Below are 13747 nucleotides of genomic sequence, written 5' to 3' on the forward strand. Positions count from 1 at the left end.
TTCCATATGTTTGATGTATTTGATACATTCCATTTATTCCATTCCAGCCATTACAATGAGCCTGTCCTCCTATAGCTCCTACCACCAGCCTCCTCTGATGCACATACATTTATCTTTGGACTTGACCTTAATGTAAATCCAATATTCTTGTTAACAACCTACTGTTTGTCTGTCCTCTCTGTCCTTTCTGTCTGTCAGCCAGTCACTTCCTTATCTATTTATAACATAGGGTGACATATGACGACAACCCCTGGCTAGTCTACAACTCAGGACATCTGATATTTCCCAGGAAAGGTGATGATTGACATTTGAGGAGAGCCTGTCTGTGTGTCAGATTATGTGAGTGGAGTTGAGCAGTTGGAAACCAGCTCATCGCTCTGGCGCTCCACTTCCTTTCAATGCGCTCCACTTCCTTTCCAACAGCTCGCTAAAAACCACTCTCCGCTCAAAGGGGGAAAAAAAATCTGCTCCAAATTCGATTTATTCATTAAAATCACAATTTAACCAACGTCCATCTATTTTTGTGTCTACCTGGACCTACCATTTGGTTTTGAAGTATTGAAACCAAACCATATGATTTTAATTGAAAGTATTTTAATAAACAACAGGAAAAGATGACTGTAAAACGCGTTCATAATTTCAAATAGGCTACATGTTGTATTAAACAGCATGTAAACACTCTAAATAGGCCAGGAGCCAGACAGGTACCCTAAGAAGGAACGAAAATGAAATATTTAGGCTATATTATTTATATTATTTCAAGGCTATATCTAGTGGTGTCAAGTACTTAAGTAAAAATACTTGAAAGTACTACTTAAGTCGTTTTTAGGGTATCTGTACTATTAATATTTTTGACTACTTTTACTTTTACTTCACTACATTCCTAAAGAAAATGATGTACTTTTTACTCCATACATTTGTCCTGACACCCAAAAGTACTCGTTACATTGTGGATGTTTAGCATGACATGAAAATGGTCTAATTCACACAGTTATCAAGAGAACATCCCTGGTCACCCTTACTGCCTCTGATCTGGCGGACTCACTAAACACATGCATCGTTTGTAAATTATGTCTGAGTGTTGGAGCGTGCACCTGGCTATCCGTAAATAAATAAAAAGTAAATGATGCTGTCTGGTTTGCTTAATATAAGGATTTTTTTAACTAGTTATACTTTTACTTTGATGCTTAAGTATATTTTCGCAATTACATTTACTTTTCATACTTAAGTATATTTAAAAACAAACACTTTTACTTTTACTTGAGTCATTTTATATTAAGTTTAACAATTGGGTATTTTTTCCACTACTGGCTGTAGCCTACAAAGAAATAAATTGTGAAGCATTTGCAAGTGCAAGACACTAGGCTGGCAGGGACATTATGCGCTCAGCATTTAAACAATATTTAGTTGTATTAAATCATTATAGTCTATAATTTGCACATATAGACTGTGACTTACTTAGAATGAAATACAAATTAAACTAAAAATGCCTTATTAGGCTCCATCTACAGTGCCTGGAGAGCAGGGCAGCAGCGAAGAATACCCTCTCAGCGCTTGCAGAGCCACTGGCGATGCTAAACACCCTTATGCCACTCTTGCCAGGCTGGGCAGGGATGTGTAGTTGTTTTTTTTATTTTTCTGTAGGTAGGGAAATTAACCCAATCAAAACGGAAAGCTCCTTGAAAGAGATAATATGCCAGGCCTATTGGGCGAAAGTCAATGATGGCCTATTGTATAGATAATAGAACGAAAATGAACGAAACTTTTAAAAGATCAGATTTTTAGTTTATAAATACTTTGCTACAATGACAGACTTAGCTACCCATATTGTTCCTTTCTGTTAGCATGTGCACTTAGTAAGTACACCATCATGCTTTCGGGATACCTGTCTTTTCAGATTCCACAATGAATATGTAGTTGTGGACACTACATGACCGCAGTCCCTCTCTTGCTCTTGGTCCTCCTCATCTTTGTAAGTCACCTTGATTTTTCACCTGTGTGTTTTATCATTTCTTCATGAAAATATTTAGCATACTAGATGACGGTAGCTAAAGCAAGGGGCTATAGCAGCACACAAGTAGACTACAAATGCATGCTGGGGCGGGCATGCCCTGAGCTCATGAAGTGGGCGCTACTGTAGCGAAATTGGTCGCTCCACGCTCCAGTCAAATTGGACACGCTCCTCTCTGCTCCCGCTCCGCTCTGCTTCCGCTCTGCTCCAGCTCCACTCTGCTTCCGCTCCGCTCCAGCTCCGCTCCAGCTCCGCTCTGCTCACCTACTCTACTGTGTTTTGAAACCCTCCTGATGGGCATTTTTGGAACTGCGTGTTTTTTATTCCAGTGCGGTTACTTTTTCTACACAATTGATTTGATATTTGATATAGCGAGGTACTACAGACAAAAACATAGAAATGTCAATAGGTTATGAATGAAAGATAGTGAGAAACACAGGCTTCATACAAACAGGCTGATTTTCTGCTAGATCTTGTGTCAAATGAGTGACAGGCAGTTATACCAATGTTTGAGTCTGTGTGAGTGAGACACAACCCAATAGTAAAAAAAAAAACAAGAACAAAATATTTCAGTCAGTTTTATTTCTCTCCTAACAATATCTCCTGTGAACATGATTATAGCTCCAGTTTTCCATATTCCAGCTCTTCGTTTTATTTGGTCTCATTCTTCTTTGTCTCGGGGCAAAACTCTGCAGAGAGAAGACATTGAAGGAAAGAAAGATTTAGATTTGGATCACAATGTCAATGTTGCGACGTTATTTCATCTGTAGACATTGTACCTGCAATGCCATCATAGATGAACTGTGCAGGCTGAGGGAACTTGAGGCACTCGGCTTGTTTTCTGATTGGCTCCAGCTCTGATTCGTGCAGTTTGCCAGTCTTTCCTGGAAAAGGGAAAATATTCGGGTCAATCGGGTCAATTCTGACAAAGATAGACACCCACAAACACCCCACTCCCACTTTACTCACACAACCACCTACTCAAAAGCACACACACACACATCCACGCACACACACACACATCCACGCACACACACACACCTACCAAATATATAGAAAGATCGGATCATTCGGATGGGCACTCCTGCTACGGTAATGGTGTTACTGAAGTGCATGACGAGACAGTCAGGGCAGGCTTGCAGGAAGTGTGCCTTGGAAATTCCATTATCCTCTATATGTAAAAAAACACACACACACAGTAACTCTCAGCATCATTTCTATTTGATAATCTGCCATTAGCATAGGATGAATTGAAGCAGCCTGTTAAAACCCCTTCTGGTCTGGGATAGCTACATATTTAGCTACAGTACAGTATTTCAGCTCTCACACACCGCAAACACTTGAAAGGGAAAGGTACGGATTTGACTTACTTAACCGCTGTATGGTGTTCTCTACAATGGACATATTCATTATGGAGTAATTAACACAGGTGTCATCACTGAAAGATAAGAGGATATGTCCTATTAGATTCAGAGATGGCCTCATGTCTCATAACTGTCAGTGGTCCAGATGTGTTCATCAAACCTATGAACGCAGTAGAGTAAGGAGCCACTCACATCATGTTTCCCTGTTTGAAAAGCACACTCTTGTCGCTTGATGTTGCTCGTAGTTCCACCTTGGAGCTTTTTCCCATTTTCAGTTTTTCGGCATAACCTTCATCATCTGAAAACGCCTCGATGAGAATCCATTCACCAAAGACCTGTCGGGAAACATACATTACACTGGCATTCACTTTTTCACTTGAGAACTTGCTACATAGACATTACATATTATAAGCCTGATATAAACACATAACGGCTCATAGATGTTTATAATAACTAATACAGCATCATACCTGCCAGCTTTAAGTAAAGTGTTTACCAAAGACTATATACAATATGTAAGATCAAAGTGATGGCAAGAGTCATGGGTAGTCTAGTGGTGATGCTACAGCCTCTGGCATCCATGTCTACAGTGTCAGCATAGATATGAATCTCTCCTACTGCCATTTGACACAACCTCTGTCTTTCCCCTTGCATCCTTTCTCAGTATGCATTAAATCAAATCAGAAAATATCAATTCCCACTCCTTTAAAAAGTATAGGCCTGACACCCACCGTGTTGAGCTTGTCGGCAGGGAATGGTTTGACCAGTTTACCACAGTCCTCCTCAGTCGGTGGCTCAGTCGTCGGTGCCGCGGTCACCCTGCTCATTGCCAGCAGAGCCAGGAGAGCAACACCGTAGTAGTACACAACACACATGGTGGAAACTGGAACCTTATCGGAGCCACAGAACCACTCTCTAATATAGCTACAGCCTGTGGTTTGACTTTGTCCTGAGTGTGTTCCAGGGTGATCCAGTTTGCGTCCGAAATGGCACTCTATTCCCTATATAGAGCACTACCTTTGACCAGGGTAGTGCCGTTAAAGGGGAATAACGGCACATTTCTAAACCGTGTCTATGTTCCTAAACCCCTCCGACTTGTTGTTGGACTGTCTGTCAAAGTGCGCACGCAGTGAGAGCGAGCTACAGTATGTCACAGGGTTATGAGGTCCCCCATATATAGAACTTTGTGGAATAATGCAAATGTACGAAAGATATAAACATTCTGACACAGCAAAAACACCCCATTGTGAGATATAGCTAATACATTTTATGTGATAAATTTGGTCGCGGTTTCACAGTTTTACCTTTTCTGAGATCTCTGCTTATAGAGGAAACAGCAGCCAGCTCATGCAACAACACACACGAGGAGGCTCCTCATAAACACAACACACCCGCAGGTTTCAAACTAGTCTACCTCAGACTTTAGCGCATCACCCAACACAACACACAACTTTTACTATTGTCACAGACCTCGGCAGTAGCCTATTTCATTTCTCTCTTTCAATGCTCTGGAAGCCAAGCAGATCATGCGGTGCTCTAATGATGGCATCGTAGCCACACTAATACACTAGAATATAATTGTCGATCTGATGTTCAAAACTGTGTTCACAACCTTAATCTCCTAAATTATGTCGCTGGTGTATTTTGTTTGAATTTTCGAATATATTGCGCATTAGGCCAAGGTTTTTACCTGGCGCGAGTCCACCCAGGCTCGAGTCCAATGCGCGAAGCAACACACATACCAAGCTCGAGAACTGTATACTGAAGCAAAGTTTCACCCATATTTTATAAGAAATTATCAACTCGGTGGTTCGAGCCCTGAATGCTGATTGGCTGACAGCTGTGGTATATGAGACCGTATACCACAGGTATGACAAAACATTTATTTTTACTGTTCTAATTACGTTGGAAACCAGTCGCTTGTGTCATCCTTAGCCGTGGTATATTGGCCATATAACACACCTCCTCGGGCCTTATTGCTTAATTATAAACTGGGTGGTTCGAGCCCTGAATTCTGATTGGCTGACAGCCGTGGTATATCAGATTGTATACCACGGGTATGACAATACATTTATTTTTACTGCTCTAATTACGTTGGTAACCAGTTTATAATAGCAATAAGTCACCTTTGGGGTTTGTAGTATATGGCCAATATACCACGGCTAAGGGTTGCGTCCAGGCACTCCGCGATGCATCAGACTCCGCGATGCGTTGTGCATAAGTACACCTCTTAGCCATGGTATATTGGCCATATACCACACCCCCTCGTGCCATATCGCTTAAATATTCACCTACCTTTGTCATGTCAACCATCCATCCAAATCAAATAATTCCAGGCGTCAGCCTTCTGTCTTTCTAAACTTTCACGTAGCCTATTCCATGATATGGCTGTTGATTGCAGTTATCATTCATCAATACATGACTTTCAAGGACTATAAGAATACTTTTTTTAAATGATCCTACATTATCACATTCTGTCACGGTTGTTATGATAGACGGACCAAGGCGCAGCGTGATTCGAGTTCCACATCTTTTATTAGTGAAACTTAAACAAACAACGACCGTGAAGTAACAAAGCGCACATCAGCACTCAACAAAACAATATCCCACAAATGCAGGTGGGAACAGGGACACCTTAAATATGATCCCCAATTAGAGACAACGAATATTAGCTGCCTCTAATTGGGAACCATACTAAGAGCACCAACATAGAAATGCATCGACTAGAACACCCCCTAGTCACGCCCTGACCTACAACACCATAGAGAACCAAGGGCTCTCTATGGTCAGGGCGTGACACATTCTCTTGCTCACTCGAGGAAGAGAGTTTGGCCCTGGCTTGCAAACCAAACTTGTCATTATTCTACCAATTTGAAAATGTAAATATAGGCTAATAATAAATGTAATAATAGCATATTTGATCTACCCCAATGAAAACTTGGACAGTGAGCATAAATCGCATTTCGATAGATGCGTGCATCAGTACCCGCAACATAAATTCATTTACAACAATATGTTCAATTTTAAGGGCACAAGGCGAGACCCAAATGCAGACACAGGAGGCAGATGGTTGAGCTCCGATATTTATTATAGCAAAAGGGGTAGGCAAAAGGCAGGTCGGGTACAGGCGATAGTTCATAAACCAGGTCAGATTCCAAACGGTGCAAGATGATAGGCAGGCTCGAGGTCAGGGGCAGGCGGAGTGGTCAGGCAGGCGGGCTCAGAGTCAGGACAGGCAAGGGTCAAACCCAGGAGGGTGAGAAAAGAGAGACTGGAAAACGCAGGCGCTGAGACACAAAAACGCTGGTTGACTTGACAAACAAGACGAACTGGCACAGAGAGACAGGAAACACAGGGATAAATACACCGGGGATAACAAGCGACACCTAGAGGGGGTGGAGACAAGCACAAGGACAGGTGAAACAGATCAGGGCGTGACATTGCTGTCAGCTGGCTACTGTAGCCAAGTTACAATCGAATGAAACATTTGTTACATAAATTAATATTTTAGCCCATATGTGTCATCCAATGAAGTGGCCGTTATGTTGCATTTACTAGTCTTTCCCTCACATTTTAGTGGATATATTTTGCCGTAATGTCTGATCACACCATGCAACGAGGGATGTATACATTTTTAAACATTTCTATTTTTTTTGTTGTTGTCACGACTTCCGCCGAAGTCGGCCCTTCTCCTTGTTCGGGTGGTGTTCGGCGGTCGACGTCACCGGCTTTCTAGTCACCACCTATCCATGTTTCAGTTTCGTTTTGTTTTGTCTGTATTACACACACCTGGTTTCAATTCCCATATCATGTTCCTTATTTAACCCTCTGGCATACATTTCTGTTCTGTCCGTGATTGTTGGTGTCTTTAGTGGTTGTTGTATGTGCTAGTGTGTATGTATGTTCCTATTTTGGAATTTTGCTTGACTTTTTTGAGTAAACTCCGTTGTGTTGCTCAAAATCCTGTGTCCTGCGCCTGACTCCGCTACATCTCTGCACCCAATCGCTGACAGAATCACGGACCATTCAAATGGAGTCAGGAGGTGCAGCCAGCCCTTCTCTCCCAGTAGAGGAGCGCGTCCAGCAGACTGTTACACAGTCTAGGGACAGCCATGGATCGCGAGCTGCAAACAATGGACAGATGGGAGAGAGGAGGCCTTCCTGTCAATCCTACCTCATCACCTCCGCCCGCACCTCAACCTACACCGATGTCCACCCCTCCGTTGTCAGGACCCAATGGGATTCGGCTCTCGCTCCCGGGAGCGTATGACGGAACAGCTGCCGGGTGCCAGGGGTTTCTACTCCAGCTGGAGCTCTACCTGACAGCTGTTCAGCCGGCCCCTTCGGGACGCGAGAGAGTGAGCGCCCTCATCTCCTGCCTGACTAGTAAAGCCCTGGAGTGAGCCAACGCCATCTGGGGAAGGGAAGACCCGACTCTGGATGACTACGAGGACTTCTCCCCCCGCTTCCGGGCAGTTTTTGATCATCCACCTGAAGGGAGAGCGGCGGGAGAGCGATTGTTCCATCTGAGACAGGGGATGAGGAGCGCTCAAGAGTTCGCACTGGACTTCAGAACTCTGGCAGCTGGTGCGGGATGGAATGAGCGGGCCCTGATCGACCACTACAGGTGTAGCTTACGAGAGGACGTTCGTAGGGAGCTAGCCTGCAGGGACAACACTCTCAACCTGGACCTGCTGGTGGACTTGTCTATCCGGCTGGATAACCTGTTGGCCTCCCGCGGACGTCTGGATCGGGGTCCGCCCGTTCCATTTCCCAGCACCTTGGATCCAACACCGATGGAGTTGGGAGGGGCTGCTATGAGGGGGACCGGAGGGGGGACCATTCCCTGCACCAACTGTGGCCGCAGAGGGCACACTGCTGATCGGTGCTGGGGTGTTTCTCCAGGAGATCGAGGTAGCAGGCGGAGCACTGGTGGGTCATCCCAGGTGAGTAGGCACACAACTCACCCAGAGCCCCCTGTTGCACACATGTGGTTACCTATAGAATTTCCTGAGTTTTCCCCGCATTCCAAGCATAAGGCGCTAGTAGATTCAGGCGCAGCTGGGAACTTTATTGACCTCTCCTTGGCACATAGATTAGGGATCCCTATTGTTCCTGTTGATGTTCCCTTCCCTGTACATGCCTTAGATAGTCGTCCTTTGGGGTCGGGGCTAATTGGGGAGGTCACAGCGCCCATTGCTATGAGAACGCAGGGGGGTCACGAGGAGAGAATTAGTCTCTTCCTGATCGACTCTCCTGCGTTTCCTGTTGTGTTGGGTCTTCCCTGGTTGGCCTCTCATGATCCTATTATTTCGTGGCAACAGAGGGCTCTCAAGGGATGGTCCTGTCAGTGTTCAGGGAGGTGTGTAGGTGTTTCGTTAGGTGCCACTACGGTGGAAAGTCCAAACCAGGTTTCCACCATGCACATTCCCCCCGAATATGCCGATTTGGCACTCGCCTTCTGTAAAAAGAAGGCGACTCAATTACCACCCCATCGACAGGGGGATTGTGCGATAGATCTCTTGGTAGAAGCTGCACTTCCCAGGAGTCACGTGTATCCTCTGTCACAGGAGGAGACGGTGGCTATGGAGACATATGTCACCGAATCTCTGGGACAGGGATACATTCAGCCTTCCATCTCACCTGTCTCCTCAAGTTTATTTTTTGTGAAGAAGAAGGATGGAGGTGTGCGCCCGTGTATTGATTATCGAGGTTTAAATAAGATCACGGTAAAATACAGTTACCCGCTACCGCTCATAGCCAGTATGCCCGAGTCATTACACGGGGCGCGTTTCTTCACAAAATTGGACCTCAGGAGCGCTTACAACCTGGTGCGTATCCGGGCGGGAGATGAGTGGAAGACAGCATTTAGCACCACTTCTGGGCATTATGAGTACCTCGTCATGCCGTACGGGTTAATGAATGCTCCATCAGTCTTCCAATCCTTTGTAGATGAGATTTTCAGGGACCTGCACGGGCAGGGTGTAGTGGTGTATATAGATGACATTCTAATAAACTCCGCTACACGCGCCGAGCATGTGTCCCTGGTACGCAGGGTGCTTGGTCGACTGTTGGAACATGACCTGTACGTCAAGGCTGAGAAATGTCTGTTCTTCCAACAGTCCGTCTCCTTCCTAGGGTACCGCTTTTCAGCGTCAGGGGTAGAGATGGAGAATGACCGCATTTCAGCCGTGCGTAATTGGCCGACTCCAACCACGGTAAAGGAGGTGCAGCGGTTTTTAGGGTTTGCCAACTACTACCGGAGATTTATCCAGGGTTTTGGTCAGGTAGCGGCTCCCATTACCTCACTGCTGAAGGGGGGACCGGTGCGACTGCAGTGGACAGCTGGGGCGGACAGGGCTTTTGGTCACCTGAAGGCTCTGTTTACCTCGGCTCCCGTGCTGGCTCATCCTGATCCTTCCTTAGCGTTCATAGTTGAGGTGGACGCGTCCGAGGCAGGGATAGGGGCTGTGCTGTCTCAGCGCTCGGGTACGCCACTAAAGCTCCGCCCCTGTGCATTCTTTTTGAAGAAGCTCAGCCCGGCGGAGCGAAACTATGATGTGGGGGACCGGGAGTTGTTGGCTGTTGTCAAGGCTCTGAAAGCGTGGAGACATTGGGTTGAGGGGGCTAGACACCCTTTTCTCATTTGGACTGACCACCGCAATCTGGAGTACATCCGGGCGGCGAGGAGAAGGAACCCTCGCCAGGCAAGGTGGGCCATGTTTTTCACCCGTTTTGTTTTCACCCTTTCCTACAAACCAGGTTCCCAGAACGTTAAGGCAGACGCACTGTCCCGGCTGTATGATACAGAGGAGCGGTCCACGGATCCCACTCCCATAATTCCAGCTTCTCGCCTGGTGGCACCGGTGGTATGGGAGGTGGACGCGGACATCGAGCGGGCGTCACATGCAGAGCCCACTCCACCTGAGTGTCCAGCTGGGCGTCTGTATGTTCCGTTTGATGTCCGCGATCGTTTGATCTGTTGGGCTCACACGTCACCCTCCTCTGGTCATCCTGGCATCGATCGGACAGTGCGCTGCCTTGCTGGGAAGCACTGGTGGCCCACTTTAGCTAAGGACGTGAGGGTTTATGTTTCCTCCTGTTCGGTATGCACACAGTGCAAGGCACCTAGACGTCTGCCCAGAGGGAAATTACAACCCCTTCCCGTTCCACAACGACCGTGGTCACACCTATCGGTGGATTTCGTGACGGATCTTCCCCCGTCGCGGGGTAACACCACGATCCTGGTCGTTGTGGATCGGTTTTCTAAGTCCTGCCGTCTCCTTCCTTTGCCCGGTCTCCCTACGGCTCTACAAACTGCGGAGGCCCTGTTCACCCACGTATTCCGGCACTACGGGGTGCCTGAGGATATAGTTTCTGATCGGGATCCCCAATTCACGTCTAGAGTCTGGAGGGCGTTTATGGAACGCCTGGGGGTCTCGGTCAGCCTTACCTCAGGTTTCCACCCCGAGAGTAACGGGCAGGTGGAAAGAGTCAACCAGGATGTGGGTAGGTTTCTGCGGTCCTATTGCCAGGACCGGCCGGGGGAGTGGCCGGTTTACATCCCCTGGGCAGAGATGGCCCAAAACTCCCTCCGCCACTCCTCTACCAACCTATCACCGTTTCAGTGTGTGCTGGGTTATCAGCCGGTCCTGGCACCATGGCATCAGAGCCAGATTGAGGCTCCTGCGGTGGATGAATGGTTTCGGCACTCAGAGGAGACATGGAACGCTGCCCATGTGCGGCTAGAACGGGCCGTCAGGAGGCAAAAGGCGAGTGCCGACCGCCACCGCAGTGAGGCCCCGGTGTATGCACCGGGGGATCGGGTCTGGCTCTCAACCCGAAAACGGCCCCTTCACCTGCCCTGCCGGAAGCTGGGTCCGCGGTTTGTGGGGCCATTTAAAGTCCTGAGGATACTGAACGAGGTTTGTTATAGGTTACAACTCCCCCCTGATTATCACATTAACCCCTCGTTCCATGTGTCTCTCCTCAGGCCGGTGGTGGCTGGTCCGCTCCAGCAGTCTGAGGTGCGGGAGGTTCCTCCGCCCCCTCTGGACATCGAGGGGGTCCCGGCGTATACCGTACGAGCCATCATGGACTCAAGGCGTCGGGCGAGGGGCCTTCAGTACCTCGTGGAGTGGGAGGGGTACGGCCCGGAGGAGAGATGCTGGGTACCGGTGGAGGACATCCTAGATCCTTCATTGCTACAGGAGTTTCACCGTCTCCACCCGGATCGCCCTGCGTCCCGTCCTCCGGGTCGACCCCGAGGCCGCTGTCGGCGCGCTGCTGGAGCCGCGCGTCAAGGGGTGGGGTACTGTCACGACTTCCGCCGATGTCGGCCCTTCTCCTTGTTCGGGTCGACGTCACCGGCTTTCTAGTCACCACCGATCCATGTTTCAGTTTCGTTTTGTTTTGTCTGTATTACACACACCTGGTTTCAATTCCCATATCATGTTCCTTATTTAACCCTCTGGCATACATTTCTGTTCTGTCCGTGATTGTTGGTGTCTTTAGTGGTTGTTGTATGTGCTAGTGTGTATGTATGTTCCTATTATGGAATTTTGCTTGACTTTTTTGAGTAAACTCCGTTGTGTTGCTCAAAATCCTGTGTCCTGCGCCTGACTCCGCTACATCTCTGCACCCAATCGCTGACAGTTGTCTTTTTTGTTTTATGTTTTTGTTTTCAATGAGGGATGTAGCCTACAGTCAGGGAGGGAAGATGGACAATGTTGATGGGCAGGTGAAATTATGTCCAATTGTGTTGCAAGATAAAAGTGGATGGCAGGATTCGGTCAGCCTCTTTCCTCCTTGCTTGGCAGAGATCTCAGGTAAATGGTGAACTCACAACTCAAATGTATCACAAATGTATATATATATGCCATATCTCACAATCGCTTGGACTTCACAAATGTAGTATTTTCGCTGTGACACAGGGGTGGATTGGCCATCTGGCAATTCTGGCAAATGCCAGGTGGGGTGGACCATTTTTACTTGGATGGGCTGGTTGAAAAATAATGAAATAGTGACATGACATGGCCGGTGGCTGTTCAGATTTTTGCGCAATTTCTGTGTTTTTCTAATCTATAATGAGCCTTTAGCTGATCAGTGGGCAACGGTTGGCCCCAAATGTATTTATAAAGCCCTTTTTACATCAGCAGATGTCACAAAGTGCTTATATAGAAACCCAGGCTAAAACCCCAAACAGCAAGCAATGCAGATGTAGAAGCACGGTGGCTAGGGAAAACTCACTAGAAAGGCAGGAACCTAGGAAGAAACCTAGAGAGGAACCAGGCAATGAGGGGTGGCCAGTCCTGGATGTGCTGGGTGGAGATTATAAGAGTACATGGCTATTAAGGCCAGATCGTTCTTCAACATGTTCAAACGTTCATAGATGAATAATAATAAATAATAATCACAGTGGTTGTAGATTGTGCAACAGGTCAGCGCCTCATGAGTAAATGTCAGTTGGCTTTTCATAGTCGAGCATTCAGAGGTCGAGACAGCAGGTGTGGTAGAGAGAGAGAGAGGGAAGGAGAGAGAGAGAGTGTCGAAATCAGCTCATGTCACACAAACTCACATTCAAAGTCAAACATCAGCAAAGACACCCAATCCGACTCTGTCTTCAGTTAGACAGACAATATCATGGATCATGGATCAAGAAACTGAAAGGGTGCTTATAAACATAGAAAGAACACATTCTACGTTGTCACCTCACTCAAAACTTCCGATATTTTGGGTGGCTAAAACCATGATTTGGTCAAACAGTAAAGTGTACTATCCTTATGATTCCTGTAATGAAAGTGAGTGCCCTGCCCCTGTGTCTGTTTCGCTGGAGCCTACTGCTGTAACAAGCAAGCCACTCTTCTCTCCCCAATGCGCTCGTGAGAAGGAAAACAATTGAAATATTTAAAGATGCAAATTTGGGAAAAATACACCTTTCAAAGCTTCGTCCCCTTGTCCCTGTCGAAGAGAGTAGGGCAGACGATATAGGAGCATGAGGTCTGATACCAACAGGTCTCTATCTACAAGCCATCAGACTGCTGAACTCTTGAACTGGACTGACTCTCCACACCGTAGTACACATGCACTTTCCCACTCACGCACGCACACACACACACACACACACACACACACACACACACACACACACACACACACACACACACACACACACACACACACACACACACACACACACACACACACACACACACACACACACACACACACACACACACGCACACACACACATATATTGTAACTACACACACATCACAATTGCTGCTACCACACTCTTATTCAGTATTGCTAATACTGCACGATTTAAAAACTTGCTCTCCAATCCCCCTTTCTCTAATACAGGTGTAAATAT

General features: G+C 46.8%; 1 protein-coding gene across 1 annotated transcript; it reads right to left on the bottom strand.

The window, feature by feature from the left end:
* Positions 1-2573: 2573 nt before the first annotated feature.
* Positions 2574-4360, bottom strand: LOC120062316 (saxitoxin and tetrodotoxin-binding protein 1-like). The gene is made up of 6 exons (XM_039012189.1): positions 4107-4360; positions 3568-3710; positions 3382-3449; positions 3057-3182; positions 2791-2895; positions 2574-2700 (listed from the first exon to the last, which is right to left on the bottom strand). Exons 1-6 carry the CDS (start codon positions 4248-4250, stop codon positions 2663-2665), a joined length of 624 nt encoding a protein of 207 aa, XP_038868117.1. The 5' UTR covers positions 4251-4360; the 3' UTR covers positions 2574-2662.
* Positions 4361-13747: the final 9387 nt, after the last annotated feature.

The sequence above is a fragment of the Salvelinus namaycush genome, chromosome 17 (genome assembly GCF_016432855.1).
Source record: "Salvelinus namaycush isolate Seneca chromosome 17, SaNama_1.0, whole genome shotgun sequence".
Lineage (NCBI taxonomy): Eukaryota > Metazoa > Chordata > Actinopteri > Salmoniformes > Salmonidae > Salvelinus > Salvelinus namaycush.

Bases quoted from the DNA above. Each gene is read 5' to 3' on its own strand.
- LOC120062316 (XM_039012189.1), bottom strand. From the start codon at position 4,250: ATGTGTGTTGTGTACTACTACGGTGTTGCTCTCCTGGCTCTGCTGGCA. The intron at 3,183-3,381 runs GTAAGTCAAATC...TTTTACATATAG, and splicing joins GAACACCATACAGCGGTTAA to AGGATAATGGAATTTCCAAG. The intron at 2,896-3,056 runs GTAGGTGTGTGT...TCCCTTTTCCAG, and splicing joins CCGATCTTTCTATATATTTG to GAAAGACTGGCAAACTGCAC.